This window comes from Anolis sagrei, chromosome 12 (assembly GCF_037176765.1).
Source record: "Anolis sagrei isolate rAnoSag1 chromosome 12, rAnoSag1.mat, whole genome shotgun sequence".
Taxonomy (NCBI): Eukaryota; Metazoa; Chordata; class Lepidosauria; order Squamata; family Dactyloidae; genus Anolis; species Anolis sagrei.
In genome coordinates this window covers 4951899-4973156 of record NC_090032.1, presented here as the reverse complement: position 1 = coordinate 4973156, position 21258 = coordinate 4951899, and the positions used below count along the sequence as shown (strand labels likewise).

Here is a 21258-nt window from a genome sequence, read left to right as displayed (position 1 = left end):
TTGGCTCATGTTCAACTAGCACACATTCCAGCTTGTCAATCTCTCTCTTGTGGTGCCCAGAATTGGACACAGTATTCCAGGTGAGGTCTAACCAAGGCAGAATAGCGGGGTTGCATGACTTCCCGGGATCTAGATACTATAGAGGCCATAATCCCATTGGCTTTTTTTGCCGCTGCATCGCATTGTTGGCTCATGTTCAACTTGCACACATTCCAGCTTGTCGATATCTTTCTTGTGATGCCCAGAATTGGACATAGTATTCCAGATGAGGTCTAACCAAGGCAGAATAGAGCATGGGTTGCATGACTTCTCTGGATTCTAGACACTATAGAGGCCATAATCCCATTGGCCTTTTTTGCCGCTGCATCACATTGTTGGCTCATGTTCAACTTGCACACATTCCAGCTTGTCAATCTCTCTCTTGTGGTGCCCAGAATTGGACACAGTATTCCAGGTGAGGTCTAACCAAGGCAGAATAGCGGGGTTGCATGACTTCCCGGGATCTAGACACTATAGAGGCCAAAATCCCGTTGGCCTCTTTGGCTGTTGCATCACATTGTTGACTCATGTTCAACTTGTACACATTCAAGCTTGTCAATATCTCTCTTGTGGTGCCCAGAACTGGACACAGTATTCCAGGTGTGGTCTAGCCAAGGCAGAATAGAGCATGGGTTGCATGACTTCTCTGGATTCTAGACACTATAGAGGCCATAATCCCGTTGGCCTTTTTTGCCGCTGCATCACATTGTTGGCTCATGTTCAACTTGCGCACATTCCAGCTTGTCGATATCTTTCTTGTGATGCCCAGAATTGGACATAGTATTCCAGGTGTAGTCTAACCAAGCAGAATAAAGCATGGGTTGCATGACTTCTCGGGGATCTAGACACTATAGAGGCCCAAATCCCGTTGGCTTTTTTTGCCGCTGCATCACATTGTTGGCTCATGTTTAACTTGTTGTCCACGAGGACTCCAAGATCTGGATTGTTGTAGTTTTTTGGGGCTATATGGCCATGTTCTAGAGGCATTCCTCTAGAACATGAATGCCTCTAGATCATGGACATATAGCCCGAAAAAACGACAACAACCCAGTGATTCTGGCCATGAAAGCCTTCGACAATACATTGAACGACTCCAAGGTCTTTTTCACATTCTGTATCCTTGCATTTCCTTTTTTCTTGTCTGTTTTGGAGCTGAATTCATAAATGCAGTAATTACTACACAACGTTACCGTGTATTGAACTGCTTTTTCTGTCGATTTGTTGTGAAACATAATGTTTTGGTGCGTAATTTGTAAAATCATAACGGAATTTAATAGGCTTTTCCTTAATCCCTCCTTATTATCCAACATTTTCGCTTAACCAACGTTTATGTTGTGTAAGTGAGACTCTACTGTAATAATAATTTTATGTCTTATTCTCCTCGTGGCTCGAGGTGGGTTACAACACAGCTAACAACACATAATCATCACAAACATTCAAGGATGAAAATTAAGTCAAGAACTCAGTAACATTATTCATCGTGCAATATTCTGCTCCTGACGATGACATTTGATAATACCCAAGGCTAAAGACGTGACCAATCCATCTGAGTTGAACCCTCTAACAGGCCACGGTTAACAGTGAAAGCGAAAATCACAGCCCATTTCCTTGTTCTGGGGGAGGCTCATGTGATAAGTGTGTGAAATTGAAACTCCATTTCTTTGCGCTATTTAAGAGGGTGCAGCAGGAGCAGGCTTGTGCCACACGTTGTTTGAAGAGTCGAGAAACAGGAAGAAAGTTCCCCGGAGAGAGAGAGAGACATCCGAAATCGGACAGCAGCCGTTGTGCCGACTGAAAAATATTCAGGTACGAACAGATCATCCGTGATCTCTCTCTTTAACACAAAGCAACGAGGAAGTGACTTTTGTGTTCCGTTCGGGAAAGCACACAATAGTCCATATCGATCGAAACTTGTGTTGTCTCTTGGAGATATTTGCATAGTTCTTACACCATGCTTAATGTGTACGTCTTAGTTTCAAAAGTGTATCTTATGTATTGTTGTTGATGGTACTGAAACTGGGGTGCATCTTACAATCAATAGTATCTTACAGTTGAAGGAATGTGCCATCTATTTTCATAAACAAAGACTTTTCTTGATCTCCGTAGCTACAGGTGGGGTCTCATGGTTACCCTCCTTATTACCGCTTTGAGTCGCCTGAGGGCTGAGAAAAGCGGAATATAAATAAAGTAAATAAATAAATATTACTCGGCTCTTCACTCAATTCCTTGTCTGGTGTTGCTACTTCTGACTCAATACGCAATCTATCTTCTCATCTGTAAACAAAGACTTTTCTTGATCTCCATAGCTACAGGTGGGTTCTCATGGGAACCCAGCTTATTACTCAGCTCTTCACTCAATTCCTTGTCTGGTGTTGCTACTTCTAATTCAATACGCAATCTATCTTCTCAGCTGTAAACAAATACTTTTGTTGATCTCCGTACCTACAGGTGGGTTCTCATGGGAACCCTCCTTATTACTCAGCTCTTCACTCGATTCCTTGTCTGGTGTTGCTACTTCTGACTCAATACGCAATCTATCTTCTCATCTGTAAACAAAGACTTTTGTTGATCTCCGTACCTACAGGTGGGTTCTCATGGGAACCCTCCTTATTACTCAGCTCTTCACTCGATTCCTTGTCTGGTGTTGCTACTTCTGACTCAATACGCAATCTATCTTCTCATCTGTAAACACATTTGTTGATCTCCGTAGCTACAGGTGGGTTCTCATGGGAACCCTCCTTATCACTCAGCTCTTCACTCGATTCCTTATCAGGTGTTGCTACTTCTGACTCCCCTAAATGCCCTTGAGGCCCTGTGCTTTCCAAGTGAGTTTTCTCACAGAGAGAACCATCATTTCCCAGACTTGAATTTCCCAGACTTGAAAACCCATTACTTTGTGCCACAGGAAAGGTAAACAATTGTTTAATAGACAGGGGCGGCTCAACCCATTACGCAAAGTAAGCATTCACAGTATAGTTGATTTTGCCCAGGGGCACTCTTGAAGCGCTCTTGGGGGAAAATAGACCTTGACATATGCGAGTTGTAGTTACTGGGATGTATAGTTCACCTACAATCAAAGAGCATTCTGAACTCCACCAATGATGGAATTGAACCAAATATGGCACACAGAACTCCCACGACGAACAGAAAATATATATCAGTGATTGGTTGTGGGGGTGGTGGTGCCAAAATACTCTTTGCTTACCGTTGAAAATTACCTAGGGCCGCCTCTGTTAATAGACACCCATGAAATCATTCCATTTCCCATGATTTTCCTTCACGACTGTCCCAAGTAATCCCTCTGAATGAGACCTCATGGGCCATCCAGTCCAACCCCATTCTGCCAAGAAGCAGGAATATTGCATTCAAATCACCCCTGACAGATGGCCATCCAGCCTCTGTTTAAAAGCTTCCAAAGAAGGAGCCTCCACCAAACTCTGGGGCAGAGAGTTCCACTACTGAACGGCTCTCACAGTCAGGAAGTTCTTCCTCATGTTCAGATGGAATCTCCTTTCTTGTAGTTTGAAGCCAAACCCGTGAATCAACCATTCGACCCCCATAGGAGTTGCAACCCACCGGTTGAGAACGAGGAGGAAAGACAGGAGAAGGAGTCGAAGCGGCAACCCTGTGAAACGACCATTCAAGCCCCACAGGAGTCGCGACCCACCGGTTGAGAACCGCTGTTCTAAAAGCCTCCAAAAAAAGAGCCTCCACCACACTCCAGGGCAGAGAATTCCACTGCTGAACACCTCTAACAGTCAGGAAGTTCTTCCTAATGTTCAAGCAGAATCTCCTTTCCTATAATTTGAAGCCGTTGTTTCTTAGTCTCCAGGGCAGCAGAAAACAAGCTTGCTCCCTCCTCTCTATGACTTCCCCTCGCATAGTGACACATGGCCCTCATCATGTCTCCTCACAGCCTTCTCTTCTGAAGGCTAAACATGCCTAGCTCTTTCAGCCGCTCCTCATAGGGCTTGTTCTCCAATTATCTCCTTGCTCCATGGATGGGTTTACCAGAAAGAGGAGCAAACCAGCAGTCGTGAAGTTATCCCTGCCCAAATACTGAATGTTTTTTTCATTTCTCTTTCAACAGGATGAAACGGTGGGCTTGGATTTTCCTGGTTTATGCAGCGGCTGTGACTGCGCACTGGGAGAAAGATTCGATGCTGGATAGACATTGGGAGCTGTGGAAGAAAAAATACAACAAAGGATACCAACATAAGGTAGGAGCGCCCCGTACAGTAGCCTGTTGGGTTGGAGTAATGGTGGTTTATTTGGGGTTGCCAGATCTAAATAAATCCTAGCGTTGGGAAGAACTCCAAGGGCCATCCAGTCCAGCCCCAAATGTTTTAATTTCGCAGGGTGAAATCGAACATAATTGCAGTAATTCCTTCCATAAACATTGAGCTGAGTTTTGGCTTTGCTTTGCAGGAAGAGGAAGCAGCCCGCCGCGTGATTTGGGAAAAGAATCTGCGGTTCGTCATGTTGCACAACTTCGAACAGTCCCTGGGCCTGCATTCTTACGAGCTTGGCATGAATCATTTGGGCGACATGGTTAGTGGATATAGGGATTTATCACCAGTGACAACGACTGTGTTGCCGTGTTAAGATCAACTGGGCAATTGAAGACAAACAAATAAGACAACTTGTCCCGACTTACTGTTTCGGGGTTGAGAAGGGTGGGATATAAGTGTGGAAAATTAAATTACTTTTTCCTTGCTAACTCAATGCAAACATAGCATGGAAAAAACTATTATGGGGTTACCTTTTTGGATTCAAACTCCCAGCCAGAGCTTTCAGGAATTTTTGGTCACCACCTTGAGCTCATTGGACAAAAGACTAGACAGAAATGTAGGCTAACTCATAAATAAATAGGAATAGATTGCTTATTTATGAGCTACATTTCTGCCTAGTATTTCCTCCAGCTAGCTCACTCTAGTGCAGTGTTTCTCAACCTGGGGGTCGGGACCCCTGGAGGGGTCGCGAGGGGGTGTCAGAGGGGTCACCAAAGACCATCAGAAAACATAGTATTTTCTCTTTGTCATGGGTGTTATGTGTGGGAAGTTTGGTCCAATTCTATCATTGGTGGGGTTCAGAATGCTATTTCATTGTGGGTGAACTATGAATCCCAACAACTACAACTCCCAAATGGCAAAGTCTATTTTCTCCAAACTCTAACAGTGTTCACATTTGGGCATATTGATTATCTGTACCAAGTTTGGTCTAGATCCATCATTGTTTGAGTCCACAGTGTTCTCTGGATGTAGGTGAACTACAACTCCAAAAACTCAAGGTCAGTGTCCACCAGACTCTCCCAGTATTTCTCTTGGCCATGGGAATTCTGTGTGCTAAGTTTGATTCAATTCCGTCATTGGTGGAGTTCAAAAGGCTCTTTGATTTTAGGTGAACTATAAATCCCAGCAACTCCAAAATTCACAAATGACAAAATCAATCCCCTCCAACCCTACCAGTATTCAAATTTGGGCGTATCGGGTATTTGTGCCAAATTTGGTCCAGTGAATGAAAATACATCCTGCATATCAGATATTTATATTACGATTCATATCAGTAGCAAAATTAAAGAAATAGCAACAAAAATAATGTTATGGTTGGGGGTCACCACAACGTGAGGACCTTTACTAAGGGGTCGCGGCATTAGGAAGGTTGAGAATCACTGCTCTAGTGTAATAACACTCCCAGAATGAGAGCTATTGCAGTTTGTGATTTGAGTGTTGGACTTTGACACTGGGCATAGCAACCATCTACTCCAATAATTTACCATCTAACGCAGTGTTTCTCAACCTGGGAGTGAGTTGTAGGTGAACTACAACTCGCAAACTCAAGGTCAATGCACACTAAACCCTTCCAGTATTCTCAGTTGGGAGTTCTGTGTGCCAAGTTTGGGTCAATTCCCTCATTGGTGGAGTTCAGAATACTCTTTGACTGTAGGTGAACTATAAATCCCAGCAACTACAACTCCCATATGTCAAAATCTATTTCCCCCAAACTCCGCCAATGTTCGCATTTGGGCATATCATGCCAAGTTTGGTCCAGATCAGTCATTGTTTGGGTCCACAGCTCTCTCTGGATATAGCTGAACTACAACTTCCAGACTCAAGGTCAATGCCCACAAACCCTTCCAATATTTTTTGTTGGTCATGGGAGTTCTATGTGCCAAGTTTGGTTCAATTCCGTGGTTGGTTGAGTTCAGAATGCTCTTTGATTGTAGTTGAACTATAAATCCCAGCAACTACAACTCCCAAATGTCAAGGTCTATCTTCCCCAAACTCTACCAGTGTTCGCATATGGGCATATCATGTCAAGTTTGGTCCAGATCAGTCATTGTTTGGATCCACAGCTCTCTCTGGATATAGGTGAACTACAACTTCCAAACTCAAGGTCAATGCCCACCAAATCCTTCCAGTATTTTCTGTTGGTTATGGGTATTCTGTTTGCCAAGTTTGGTTCAATTCCATTGTTGGTGGAGTACAGAATGCTCTTTGACTGTAGGTGAACTATAAATCCCAGCAACTAGAACTCCCAAATGTCAAGGTCTACCTTCACCAAACTCCACCGGTGTTCGCATTTGGACATATCATGCCAAGTTTGATCCAGATCCATCATTGTTTGAGTCCACAGCTCTCTCTGGATGTAGATGAACTACAACTTCCAAACTCAAGGTCAATGCCCGCCAAATCCTCCCAGTATTTTCTGTTGGTCGTGGGAGTTTTGTGTGCCAAGTTCCATGATTGGTGGGGTTCAGAATGCTCTTTGATTGTAGGTGAACTATACATCCCAGCAACTACAACTCCCAAATGTCAAGGTCTACCTTCACCAAACTCCACCAGTGTTTGCATTTGGACATATCATGCCAAGTTTGATCCAGATCCATCATTGTTTGAGCCCACAGTTCTCTCAGTTACCTCATTGGTGGAGTTCAGAATACTCTTTGATTGTAGGTGAACTATATCTCTCGCTATATGTAAGTGGCACATATTCATATGCCAATCATGTTTTCCTTTCTTCACTTAGACCAGCGAGGAGGTGACTGCTTTGATGACGGGATTGAAAGTCCATGTCTCCCAGACCAGGAATTCTACTTTGTACTGGGCAAGGCAAGGCGTCAGTGCCCCAGATACTGTGGACTGGAGGGAGAAAGGATGCGTCACAGACGTAAAGAACCAGGTAAGCAAGGCTGTGGGTGTGGATCCTGGAATACTATAACTCCCAGGACTGCATAGTGTGGAGCGATGGTATTTAAAGTGGGGCCCAAGAGCATTCATTCCATAGTGTAAATGCATCAAGATAGGAGTATGGACCTTGGGAAACTATAACTCCCAGGAGGACTCCATGGCATGTCTTCTCCATCTGTTTTTCAGGGCTCTTGTGGGTCTTGTTGGGCCTTCAGCGCCGTGGGGGCCTTGGAGTGCCAGCTGAAGCTCAGAACAGGGAACCTGGTCTCCCTCAGTCCGCAGAACTTGGTGGACTGCTCCTCCGCATATGGGAACCACGGGTGTAACGGTGGCTACATGCCCGCCGCTTTCCAATATATCATCGATAACAACGGGATTGATTCAGAAGCTTTCTATCCATACACGGGTCAGGTTTGTACCTTTTAAGAATGTGAGAATGATGTGACGTAATGTAAAATAAACCACGTGTAGTTCATGTTTGATCAGCCCACACACTGCCTTGCCAGAGAAAGAAAATATGCCACGTAGTTGATCAATAAAGAGCAAGTAGTTTCCTCTTTGTATTTCAGAATAGCATATTTGGAGTAATGTAAAATAAACCACGTGTAGTTCATTTTTGATCAGCACACACACTGCCTTGCCAGAGAAAGAAAATATGCCACGTAGTTGACCCATAAAGAGCAAGTAGTTTACTCTTTGTAATTCAGAATAACATATTTGGAGTAATGTAAAATAACATATTTGGAGTAATATAAAATAAACCACATGTAGTTCATGTTTGATCAGCCCACACACTGCCTTGCCAGAGAAAGAAAATATGCCACGTAGTTGACCCATAAAAAGCAAGTAGTTTACTCTTCGTAATTCAGAGTACCATATTTGGCGTGATGTAAAATAAACCACGTGTAGTTCATGTTTGATCAGCCCACACACTGCCTTGCCAGAGAAAGAAAATATGCCACGTAGTTCATCAATAAAGAGCAAGTAGTTTACTCTTCGTAATTCGGAATAACATATTTGGAGTAATGTAAAATAAACCACGTGTAGTTCATGTTTGATCGGCACACACACTGCCTTGCCAGAGAAAGAAAATATGCCATGTAGTTCATCAATAAAGAGCAAGTAGTTTACTCTTCGTAATTTGGAATAACATAATTGGAGTAATATAAAATAAACCACGTGTAGTTATTGTTTGATCAGCCCACACACTACCTTGCCAGAGAAAGAAAATATGCCACGTAGCTGATCAATAAAAAGCAAGTAGTTTACTCTTCGTAATTCAGAATAGCGTATTTGGAGTAATGTAAAATAAACCACATGTAGTTCATGTTTGATCAGCACACACACTGCCTTGCCAGAGAAAGAAAATATGGTAGTTGATTAATAAAGAGCAAGTAGTTTCTCTCTCTCTGATTCTCTCTTCAAAACTCTCTCTCTCTGCACTTGCATAGCTCAAGCCTGAACAAAAATGTAACAGTATCCAAAAGTCCCAGGCTCAGCCTGCTCCCTGGTCATTGTCTGATCAATCAACTTCATGCCTCTTATTTTGCAGTTGACACATACACACTCACTGATTCCTTGAATGCTCCAACAAATATCATCTTGGCTCCACAAGTGACCAAAAAAGGAAGCCCTTCTTGCTGTTTTTGGACCTCAACTCCCAGCAGCCCTGGGGCCAGAATCACCAATGATGTGGAATGCTGAGAGTTGGAGTCCTAACAATATTCACACACACACAAAAGAGCACATTGTCCTTAATGCGGGCATGGGCCAACATTGGCCCTCCGGGTGTTTTGGTATCTCTGCACTTGCATAGCTCAAGCCTGAACAAAAATGTAACAGTACCCAAAAGTCCCAGGCTCAGCCATCCCAGGCTGATCTACAACAGGTGCACTCCATTAACACAGCAGGGTCATCTTGCTGAAATTTGAAAATTGAGCCTTCAATATCAACTAGGATCTGGTGCCTTGGAGGTGTTTTGGCTGCTCACAACGCAGGCACAAGAGGTGTTTCATCTTTTTCCGGTTTCTTTCAGAGCGGAACGTGTCGCTACAACCTGCAGGGAAGGGCTGCTACTTGTTCTAAGTATGTGAACCTTCCACCTGGAAGCGAAGCGGCCCTGAAGGATGCCGTGGCCAACGTTGGCCCTGTATCCGTTGCTATAGATGCAAGCCGGCCTTCCTTCTTCCTTTTTAGGAAAGGTGAGTTCTGTGGGACTTCCTGAAATAACGTGGATACTTCCAAAAGACGACAGACCATTCAGGTACCATGTGCCTGTACTCTATGGGCCCTTCCACACTGTCCTATATCCCAAGTTCTGGTCCCAGGTTTTCTGTTTATTCCAGACTAGCTGTACCCGCCACACGTTGCTGTGGACAACCTTCCCTCTCTCTTTCTCTTCTTTTCTTTCTTTCTATCCTTCTTTCCTTCCCTCTTTCTTTCCTTCCCCACTTTTCTTTCCTGTCTTCTTCTTCTCTCCCTTCCCCTTTCTCTCCTTCCTTCCTTCTCTCCTTCCTTCCTTCTTTTGCTCTTTGGTTCCTTCCTTCCTTCTCTCCCTCCCTCCCTCCCTCCCTCCCTCCCTCCTTCCTTCCTTCCTTCCATCCTTCCTTCTCTCCTTCCTTCCTTCCTTCCTTCCTTCCTTCCTTCCTTCCTTCCTTCCTTCCTTCCTTTGCTCTTTGGTTCCATCCTTCCTTCTCTCCTTCCTTCTTTTGCTCTTTGGTTCCTTCCTTCCTTCCTTCCTTCCTTCCTTCCTTCCTTCCTTCCTTTGCTCTTTGGTTCCATCCTTCCTTCTCGCCTTCCTTCCTTCCTTCTTTTGCTCTTTGGTTCCATCCTTCCTTCTCTCCTTCCTTCCTTCCTTCCTTCCTTCTGACCTAGCTACCTACCTACCTTCCCTATCTTTTTCCTGCATACCCCCTCTTCTTTCCCTCCCTCATTTTCTCCTTCCTTCCTTCCTTCCTTCCTTCCTTCCTTCCTTCCTTCCCTCCCTCTTCTCTTCCTTCCCCCCTTTTCTTTCCCTTCTACTTTCCCTTCTCTTTCTCTCCTTTCTTCCTTCTCTACCTCCTTCCTTCCTTCCTTTCTTTGCTCTTTGGTTCCATTCTTCCTTCCTTCCCTTCCTTCCTTCCTTCCTTCCTTCCTTCCTTCCTTCCTTCCTCTCTTCTTCTCCTTCTTTCTTTCTCTCCTTCCTTCCCTCTCTCTTTCCTTCTCCTTTTTTCTTTTCTTCCCTCCTTCCTTCCTTCTCTATCTCTTTCCTGCATACGCCCTTTTTCTTTCCCTCCCTCATTTTCTCCTTCCTTCCCTTCCTCTTCCCTTCCTTCCCCCTTTTTTCTTTCCCTTATACTTTCCTTTCTCCTTTCTCTCCTTCTTTCTTCTCTACCCCTTTCCTTCCTTCCTTCCTTCCTTCCTTCCTTCCTTCCTTCCTTCCTTCTCTACCTCTTTCTTTCCTTCCTTGCTCTGCTTTTTTCCTTCCTTCCTTCCCTTCCCTCCCTCCCTCCTTCCCCCTTTCCCCCCATTCCTTCCCTCTAGACATGGGCTGGAAAACAGTTGGGCTCAGGCATCGCTTGCGAGAGGTGCGTCCCTGCCCTTTGCAGAGCAAGGGCTCCACAGTTCGTAAGCCGGGCATCTGTATCTGTATTGTTATTTAGCTTTTGGGGGGTTTTAAGTCCTTTCTGCTGCCTTTTGGGGGGGGTTTATGGGTGATGGTCACTCATAGGTCTGTTAAGGGTGTAGTGTCCAAATTTGGTGTCAATTCGTCCAGTGGTTTTTGAGTTATGTTAATCCCACAAACAAACATTACATTTTTATTTATATAGAAGATTATCTGGCAGTGTGGACTCCTATAATCCAGTTCAAAGCCAAAAACTTGGGATCGGGTTCTGGGATATAGGGCCTGTCTGGAAGGGCCCTATCAATAGCAGTTCGATCCCACTTGTTGTTTGATAGACACCCATGAAATCATTCCGTTTCCCCTGGATTCCCTTCACAACTCCATGCCGGAGTGGAAGACCTAGAAATGTATAGAAAACTGTCCACGCAGATCAAAAAAATGCATACATGCCTCCCGTGCTGCTAACCTCAGCAAATACGAAGAGCTGACTGTCGTTCTAAATCCATTTTTGACACCTAGGTGTATATGATGATCCAAGCTGCTCTTCTGCACATATCAATCACGGAGTCCTTGTTGTTGGCTACGGGACAGAAGACGGCATCGATTATTGGCTTGTGAAGAACAGGTACGAACACCTTTCCGACACCACGGTCCAGTTTGGAAGGGACAATCCCAGTCGAACCATTTTATCGGCTACTTTCAGAGTATCTCATTTTTATATTTCTTCTTCCCATTTTCTCCTTGTTGACGTCACTTGCAAAATCATTCGGTGAAATGCTCTTTATTTCTCGTGGCATTAATTTCATTCCCAGCACCATAATAGGTAGTCTTGCTGCCTATTACAGGGAAAACCAGCTGATTCCTAATGTTTAACATTGACACAAATGGCCAGCCACTGCCAGAAGAGACAGATAGTTTCATCCATGCTGACGATCATGCCATCAACGCTCAAGCAGGTTGAACAGAAGCTCTCTGAAGCTCTAGGTACTCTTACTGCCTATTACAGGGAAAACCAGCTGGCTCCTAATGTTTACATTGACACAAATGGCCAGCCACTGCCAGAAGGGACAGAGAGTTTCATCTATGCTGACGATTGTGCCATCACTGCCCAAGCAGGGAGCTTTGAAATAATTGAGCAGAAGCTCTTTGAAGCTTTAGACACTCTTACTGCCCATTACAGGGAAAACCAGCTGATTCCTAATGTTTACATTGACACAAATGGCCAGCCACTGCCAGAAGGGACAGATAGTTTCATTAACGCTGACGATCACACCATCACCGCTCAAGCAGGGAGCTTTGAAAGAGTTGAGCAGAAGCTCTTCAAAGCTCTAGGTACTCTTACTGGCCATTATAGGGAATACCAGCTGATTCCTAATCCATCTAAAATGTAGACGTGTTCTTTTCACCTTAAGAACAGACAAGCATCTCGAGCTCTGAGGATAACCTGGGAACGAATCCACTGGGAGTCACTCTGGTCCATGGTCTGATTTACAAGAAGCACTGCTTGACTATCAAGCAAAAAAGTGGGTGGTAGAAGCAATATCGTATGACACAACCTGGGGAACTTTCTCTCTCAAGAGGTTTGGGGGGAATTGACCTTGATTGGACACCCCAGGGTTCCTTTCTCTCTCCCCATTGGTGTGGAATTTACATTACTCAGCCCACTGCTTTTCCCTTAATCCTTTCCTACTCTTTCCTATGGCATACAGCAGACAGGAATTGATCAGGAGCTGAACAAAAGATTTGGGGGGAATTGACCTTGATTGGACACCCCAGGGTCCCTTTCTCTCTCCCCAATGGTGTGGAATTTACATGACTCCACCCACTGCTTTTCCCTTAACCCTTTCCTACCCTTTCCTATGGCATACAGCGGACAGGAATTGAACAGGAACTGAACAAAATATTTGGGAGGAATGGATCTTGATTGGACACCCCAGGGTTCCTTTCCCTCTCCCCACTGGTGTGGAATTTACATGACTCAGCCCACTGCTTTTCCCTTAACTCTTTCCTATGGCATACAGCAGACAGGAATTGATCAGGAACTGAACAAAAGATTTGGGGGGAATGGACCTTGATTGGACACCCCAGGGTTCCTTTCCCTCTCCGCACTGGTCTGGTATTTACATGACTCAGCCCACTGCTTTTCCCCTAACCCTTTCCTATGGCATACATCCACTGATCAGGAACTGAACAAGGTGTTTGGGGGGAATTGACCTTGATTGGACACCCCAGGGTTCTTTTCTCTCTCCCCATTGGTGTGGAATTTACATGACTCAGCCCACTGCTTTCCCCCTAACCCTTTCCTATGGCATACATCCATTGATCAGGAACTGAACAAGATGTTTGGGGGGAATGGACCTTGATTGGACACCCCAGGGTTCCTTTCCCTCTCCGCACTGGTCTGGTATTTACATGACTCAGCCCACTGCTTTTCCCCTAACCCTTTCCTATGGCATACATCCATTGATCAGGAACTGAACAAGGTGTTTGGGGGGAATTGACCTTGATAGGACACCCCAGGGTTCCTTTCTCTCTCCCCATTGGTGTGGAATTTACATGACTCAGCCCACTGCTTTCCCCCTAACCCTTTCCTATGGCATACATCCATTGATCAGGAACTGAACAAGATGTTTGGGGAGAATTGACCTTGATTGGACACCCCAGGGTTCCTTTCTCTCTCCCCATTGGTGTAACTCAGCCCATTGCTTTTCCCTTAACCCTTTCCTACTCTTTCCTATGGCATACAGCAGACAGGAATTGATCAGGAACTGAACAAGGTGTTTGGGGGGAATGGATCTTGATTGGACACCCCAGGGTTCCTTTCTCTCTCCCCATTGTTGTGGAATTTACATGACTCCACCCACTGCTTTTCCCTCAAATGTTTCCTACTCTTTCCTATGGCAAACAGCGGACAGGAATTGATCAGTAACTGAACAAGACGTTTGGGGGGAATGGATCTTGATTGGACACCCCAGGGTTCCTTTCTCTCTCCCCATTGGTGTGGAATTTACATGACTCCACCCACTGCTTTTCCCTCAAATGTTTCCTACTCTTTCCTATGGCAAACAGCGGACAGGAATTGATCAGTAACTGAACAAGACGTTTGGGGGGGAATTGATCTTGATTGGACACCCCAGGGTTCCTTTCTCTCTCCCCATTGGTGTGGAATTTACATGACTCCACCCACTGCTTTTCCCTTAAATGTTTCCTACTCTTTCCTATGGCAAACAGCGGACAGGAATTGATCAGTAACTGAACAAGATGTTTGGGGGGAATGGACCTTGATTGGACATCCCAGGGTTCCTTTCTCTCTCCCCATTGGTGTGGAATTTACATGACTCAGCCCACTGCTTTTCCCCTAACCTTTTCCTATGGCATACATCCATTGATCAGGAACTGAACAAGATGTTTGGGGAGAATTGACCTTGATTGGACATCCCAGGGTTCCTTTCTCTCTCCATTGGTGTGGAATTTACAACCAGATACATTTTCCTCTGTAGATGCACCCTTTGCCTTGTTCTCCTACCTAATGCCTCGTTGTTTTTGCTCTTTCAACAGCTGGGGCGTCTCTTTTGGCGAGCAGGGCTACATTAAGATTGCAAGGAACCACGACAATCGCTGCGGCATCGCTACCCAGTGCTCCTACCCGCTGATGTAGAGTGGAAATCCAGTTGGAAGTGGCCGATTAGGCCCCTAATCTGGGGCTTTTTCGACAAGGAGGAATGATTGGTCTCCGAGGACATCCGCCCTTCCTGTGGGCTAGATCTAAGAAAACGCTACCCAAATGATGCTTTATCTTGGTTTAGCGTGGTATTTCCTCGCCGTCCCACGAGAGCCACGAGGCTTAAACCGTTCATAATGTAATGTCTGTGCTCCGAGGCTTTGAACAAATCCGGTTTTATGCACCATCCCTGAGTTCCAGTCCAATCGGGTTCAGTTGACGTGGGCCTCAATAATTTCCAGCTGTGTTGGTTTCAGATTTGCATAATTACATATTAAAATGGAATATTAAACCTATTCCCAAATATAAGGGTTTGTCTCTTTCGTTATTTGTGTAACCTATATTTTTCAGCTAGTATTATTATCTATCTATACACATCATAAAAGTGAAAATTGTGTATGTGTATATGTGGTGGAGGTGTCCACTTGATTGGACATCCCAGGGTTCCTTTCTCTCTCTCTCTCCATTGGTGTGGAATTTACATGATCCCATCCACTGCCTTTCCCGCAACCCTTCCTTACCCTTTCCTATGGCATACAGTGGACAGGAATTGATCAGGAACTGAATTGACCTCGATTGGACATCCCAAGGTTCCTTTCTCTCTCTCCATTGGTGCGGAATTTACATGACTCTGCCCATTGCCTTTCCCTTAACCCTTTCCTACTCTTTCCTATGGCATACAGTGGACAGGAATTGATCAGGAACTGAATTGACCTCGATTGGACATCCCATTGTTCCTTTCTCTCTCTCCATTGGTGTGGAATTTACATGACCCTGCCCATTGCTTTTCCCTTAACCTTTTCCTACCCTTTCCTATGGCATACAGCGGATAGGAATTGATCAGGAACTGAATTGACCTCAATTGGACATCCCAAGGTTCCTTTCTCTCTCTCCATTGGTGTGGAATTTACATGACTCCACCCATTGCTTTTCCCTTACCTTTTCCTACCCTTTCCTAGGGCACACAGCAAATTGATCAGGAACCGAACAAGAGGTTTGAGGGGAATGGACCTTGATTGAACATCCCAGGGTTCCTTTCTCTCTCTCCATTGGTGTGGAATTTACAACCAGATACATTCTCCACTATAGATGCACTCTTTGCCTTGTTCTCCCAGCCTCTCACCTCCACAAAGAGCTACGAGTGCTGAAGAGAATGGATATCCCAGTGTTCCTTTCTCTCTCTACATTGGTGTGGAATTTACATGACCCCGTGCACTGCCTTTCCCTTAACCCTTCCCTACCCTTTCCTATGGCACACAGCAAATTAATCAGGAACCGAACAAGATGTTTGGGGGGAATGGACCTTGATTGGACATCCCAGGGTTCCTTTCTCTCTCTCAATTGGTGTGGAATTTACATGACCCCGCCCACTGCTTTTCCCTTAACCCTTTCCTATGGCATACAGCAAACAGTAATAGATCAGGAACTGAACAAAAGGTTTGGGGGTGAATTGACCTTGATTGGACATCCCAGGGTTCCCTTCTCTCTCTCCATTGGTGTGGAATTTACATGATCCCGCCCACTGCCTTTCCCTTAAACCTTCCCTACCATTTACTATGGCATAAAGCAAACAGACATTGATCAGGAACTGAACAAGTGGTTTAGGGGAAATTGACCTTGATTGGACACCCCAGGGTTCCTTTTTCTCTCTCCATTGGTGTGGAATTTACATGACTCTGCCCACTGCCTTTCCCTTAACCCTTCCCTACCCTTACCTATGGCATACAGCGGACAGGAATTGATCAGGAACTGAATTGACCTTGATTGGACATCCCAGGGTTCCTTTCTCTCTCTCCATTGGTGTGGAATTTACATGACTCTGCCCATTGCCTTTCCCTTAACCCTTTCCTACTCTTTCCTATGGCATACAGTGGACAGGAATTGATCAGGAACTGAATTGACCTCGATTGGACATCCCAGGGTTCCTTTCTCTCTATCCATTGGTGTGGAATTTACATGATCCCGCCCACTGCCTTTCCCGTAACCCTTCCTTACCCTTTCCTATGGCATACAGCGGACAGGAATTGATCAGGAACTGAATTGACCTCGATTGGACATCCCAGGGTTCCTTTTTCTCTCTCAATTGGTGTGGAATTTACATGACCCCGCCCACTGCTTTTCCCTTAACCCTTTCCTATGGCATACAGCAAACAGTAATAGATCAGGAACTGAACAAAAGGTTTGGGGGTGAATTGACCTTGATTGGACATCCCAGGGTTCCCTTCTCTCTCTCCATTGGTGTGGAATTTACATGATCCCACCCCCTGCCTTTCCCGTAACCCTTCCTTACCCTTTCCTATGGCATACAGTGAACAGGAATTGATCAGGGACTGAACAAGGTATTTGGGGGGAATTGACTTCAATTGGACATCCCATGGCTCCTTTCTCTCTCCATTGGTGTGGAATTTACATGATCCTGCCCACTGCTTTTCCCTTAACCCTTTCCTACTCTTTCCTATGGCATACAGCAGACAGGAATTGATCAGGAACTGAATTGACCTCGATTGGACATCCCAGGGTTCCTTTCTCTCTCCCCATTGGTGTGGAATTTACATGACCCCGCCCACTGCTTTTCCCTTAACTCTTTCCTATGGCATACAGCAAACAGGAATGGATCAGGAACTGAACAAAAGGTTTGGGGGTGAATTGATCTTGATTGGACATCCCAGGGTTCCTTTCTCTCTCTCCATTGGTGTGGAATTTACATGACTCTGCCCACTGCCTTTCCCTTAACCCTTCCCTACCCTTTCCTATGGCATACAGCAAACAGGAATTGATCACGAATTGAACAAGAGTTTTGGGGAGAATTGACCTTGATTTGTAGGAGCTGTAGTTCACCTATATCCAGACAGCACTGTGAACCCAACCTATGATAGATCAGGACCACACTGGCCACGGATGATGGGATTTGCAATACCTTCACTCACTTCCTGAGAACACTGCAAGCCCCACGAATGACAGGCATGGACCAAACTTGCCACACAGACCCCACATGACTCACTTTACATGCTGGTGTGGTGTTTGGGGAGGATGGACCATGGATGATGGGATTTGCTGTACCTTCACTCACTTCCTGAGACCACTGTGACCACCACGAATTTGCAGCGGGATTGGCTTGTGCCTGCCGGAAGAGCACTTTGGTTTCCTCGATGTTCAATGGGAAACCAAGCTTCTCGTATTCTTCTGCAATGGATTTTAGAGTGGCTTGTAGATCTTATTCTGAATGTGCAGAGACTACGTTATCATCAGCATATTGGAGTTCTATATCAGACTTTGTTGTGACCTTAATTTTGGCTTTCAGTCTGTTGAGGTTAAAAAGTTTACTATTCTGCAAAGCTGTTTAGAGTGGCTTGTAGGTCTTCTAAATGTGCACATACTACATTATCGTCAGCATATTGGAGTTCTATAACATATGTTGTTGTGACCTTGGTTTTGGCTTTCAGTCTGCTGAGGTTAAAGAGCTTGCCATCTGTCAATGTTTAATGAGAGGTCGAGCATCTCGTATGCTCCTGCAAAGGTGTTTAGGGTGGCTTGTAGATCTTCTTCTGAATACGCACAGATGATGTTGTCATCAGCATATTGGAGTTCTATAACAGATGCTGTTGTGACCTTGGTTTTGGCTTTCGGTCTGCTGAGGTTACAGAGCTTGCCTTCGTATTCTTCTTCAAAGGTGTTTAGAGTAGCTTGTAGGTCTTCTGAATGTGCACAGACTATGTTATCATCGGCATATTGGAGTTCTATAACAGATGTTGTTGTGGCCTTAGTTTTGTCTTTCAGTCTGCTGAGGTTAAATAGCTTACCATCATATGCTTCTGCAAAGGTGTTAGAGTGCCTTGTATGTCTTCTGAATGCGCACAGACTACATTATCATCAGTATATTAGAGTTCTATAACAGACTTTGTTGTGACTTTAGTTTTGGCTTTCAGTCTGCTGAGTTTAAAGAGCTTGCCATCTGTTAATGTTTAGTGAGAGGCCGAGCTTCTCGTATGCTTCTGCAAAGGTGTTTAGGGTGGCTTGTAGATCTTCTTCTGAATACGCACAGACGACGTTGTCATCAGCATATCGGAATTCTATAACAGATGTTGTTGTGACCTTGGTTTTGGCTTTCAGCCTGCTGAGGTTAAAGAGCTTGCCTTCATATGCTTCTGCAAAGGTGTTTAGAGTGGCTTGTAGGTTTAGGGTGGCTTGTAGATCTTCTTCTGAATAAGCAAAGACGATGTTGTCATCAGCATACTGGAATTCTATAACAGATGTTCTGACCTTGGTTTTGGCTTTCAGTCTGCTAGTTAAAGAGCTTGCCTTCGCATTCTTCTTCAAAGGTGTTTAGAGTAGCTTGTAGGTCTTCTGAATGTGCACAGACTACGTTATCATCGGCATATTGGAGTTCTATAACAGAGGTTGTTGTGACCTTGGTTTTGGTGTCCATTTTGTATCTGTCACGAAGTTTATAATAACGTTCCAATTTCAAGAGAAACGTGTACATTTTCCCAATATCGTCCTTATAAGAGTAGGTTTCAAATTCACTTTGGTTTTCCTTCAGATTCAAATGGCGGCCATTTTGTTTCCATCTTCCAGTTGTGTTTCCAGTTTGGAATAACAACGAAATAGTATTAATAATGATAATGATAATAACGTTCCATTTTCAAGAGAAACGTGGATATTTTCCCAGCGTCGTCCTTATAAGAGTCAGTTTCAAATTCACTTTGGTTTCCTTCAGATTCAAATGTCGGCCATTTTGCATCCATCTTCCAGTTATGTTTCCAATTTGGAATAACAACGAAATATTATTAATAATGATAATGATAATAACGTTCCATTTGCAAGAGAAACGTGAACATTTTCTCACTGTTGTCCATACAAGAGTCGGTTTCAAATTCCTTTTGGTTTCCTTTGGTTTCCTTTGGTTTTCTTTGACTTCAGATTCAAATGTTGTCGGCCATTTTGTATCCGTCACAAATTGTTTCCAGTTACGTTTCCAGTTTGGAATAAACAACAAAATAGTATTAATAATGATAATAATAACGGTCCATTTTCAAGAGAAACGTGTACATTTTCCCAATATCGTCCTTATAAGACTCGGTTTCAAATTCACTTTGGTTTCCTTCAGATTCAAATGTCGGCCATTTTGTCTCCATCACAAAGTTGTTCCCAGTTACGTTTCCAGTTTGGAATAACAACAAAATAGTATTCATAATAATAATAATACTAATAATAATGATAATAATAATAATAATAATAATAATAATAAAGGAAGGAAATAGCAGCAATTGGCACAAAAGCAGCCATTTTAAACAGGAGGGGAAAAGGCGGGAAAGAATAAAGCATCCTTTTGAGGCGACTCAATGAGAGACTGAAGTCATTTGGCCTTTCTTGAAATAAAAGGCAATAAAACCTTTCTTTGGTTAAAAAATGCCTTTTAATTAACCCTGTGCTTAATGAGGTTTTGATCCTTGACCTTCCTTCCAGTTATTTTTATTAATTACTTTGTGTTTTGTTTGAAAATAGTCTTTTTTTCGGCCTTCAAGGCCTGTTCTCTCCCGTCGGCCATCTTGGGCCTCTTCCCCTTCAGCCTCTTCTTTAGGTTTTGTGAGCAGTTCGGCGGCATTTTCCCTTGTTTCTCTCCATCGGAGGCAAAATTAGCACGATCTACTTCCTTTTTACATAATTAGTGGTTTTTAAAAATAATAATTTGGCTCAAAATCTCCCCAAAACCGCGTCAGATTGGCTCCATTGTCAAAGGACATTGTCAAGAGTTGGTCTGCCTCAAAACTTGCCTTTTCAGGTCTTTATTTTGCAATAATTCACCAAATAATTAAGCAAAATGGGGTTAGAGTTTGCAATAAGGGTTTATTTTCGTTGTGTTTTTGGATTCGGCACATAAAATACATTAAAAGCAATAGCTATGTTGATAAAAGTTTCTTTTTTTCTATTACAGGCCTGTTGGAAACAACATATACTTCAAATTTGCTGGATCCAGTTGCTTATTTATCATACAATATTATATATATATATATATATATATATATATATATATGATATCTTAAACTATAATATTATATTAATATAATATATATTCTATTTTTTTCTGTTAGATAATATATATTGTATATTATATAATATATTAATATAATATATATATTGTATTTTTACTGTTAGATAATATATACTGTATATTGTATAATAATAAATATAATATATATTCTATTTTTAGTGTTCGATAATATATATTGTATATTGTATAATAATATATTAATATAATATATATATTATATTTTTACTGTTAGATAATATATAGTGTATATTATATAATAATATATTAACATAATATATATTCTATTTTTACTGTTAGATAATGTATATTATATAATAATATATTAATATAATACATATTCTATTTTCACTGTTAGATAATATATACTGTGTATTATATAATAATATATTAATATAATATATATTCTATTTTTACTGTTAGATAATATATATTATATAATAATAAAATTATGTTAATATATATTCTGTTCTATTATATAATATTATATATTATACAAGAATAATACTATATTAATATAATGTATTAATATATATTATAGTATATATATTATTATAATATATAATTTATTCTATTATTATATATTACATATTATACAATAATATTATTATATTAATATAATATATATTCTATTCTATTGTTATATAATATTATA

At 42.9% G+C, this 21258-nt stretch overlaps 1 protein-coding gene across 1 annotated transcript; it reads left to right on the top strand.

Annotated features, from left to right (window-relative positions):
• Positions 1 to 1686: 1686 nt before the first annotated feature.
• Positions 1687 to 14863, top strand: LOC132764183 (cathepsin S). The gene is made up of 8 exons (XM_060758065.2): positions 1687 to 1845; positions 4130 to 4259; positions 4468 to 4590; positions 7069 to 7221; positions 7416 to 7640; positions 9265 to 9430; positions 11353 to 11458; positions 14392 to 14863. The coding sequence occupies exons 2-8, from the start codon at positions 4131 to 4133 to the stop codon at positions 14489 to 14491; spliced, it is 1002 nt and encodes a 333-aa protein (XP_060614048.2). The 5' UTR covers positions 1687 to 1845; position 4130; the 3' UTR covers positions 14492 to 14863.
• Positions 14864 to 21258: the final 6395 nt, after the last annotated feature.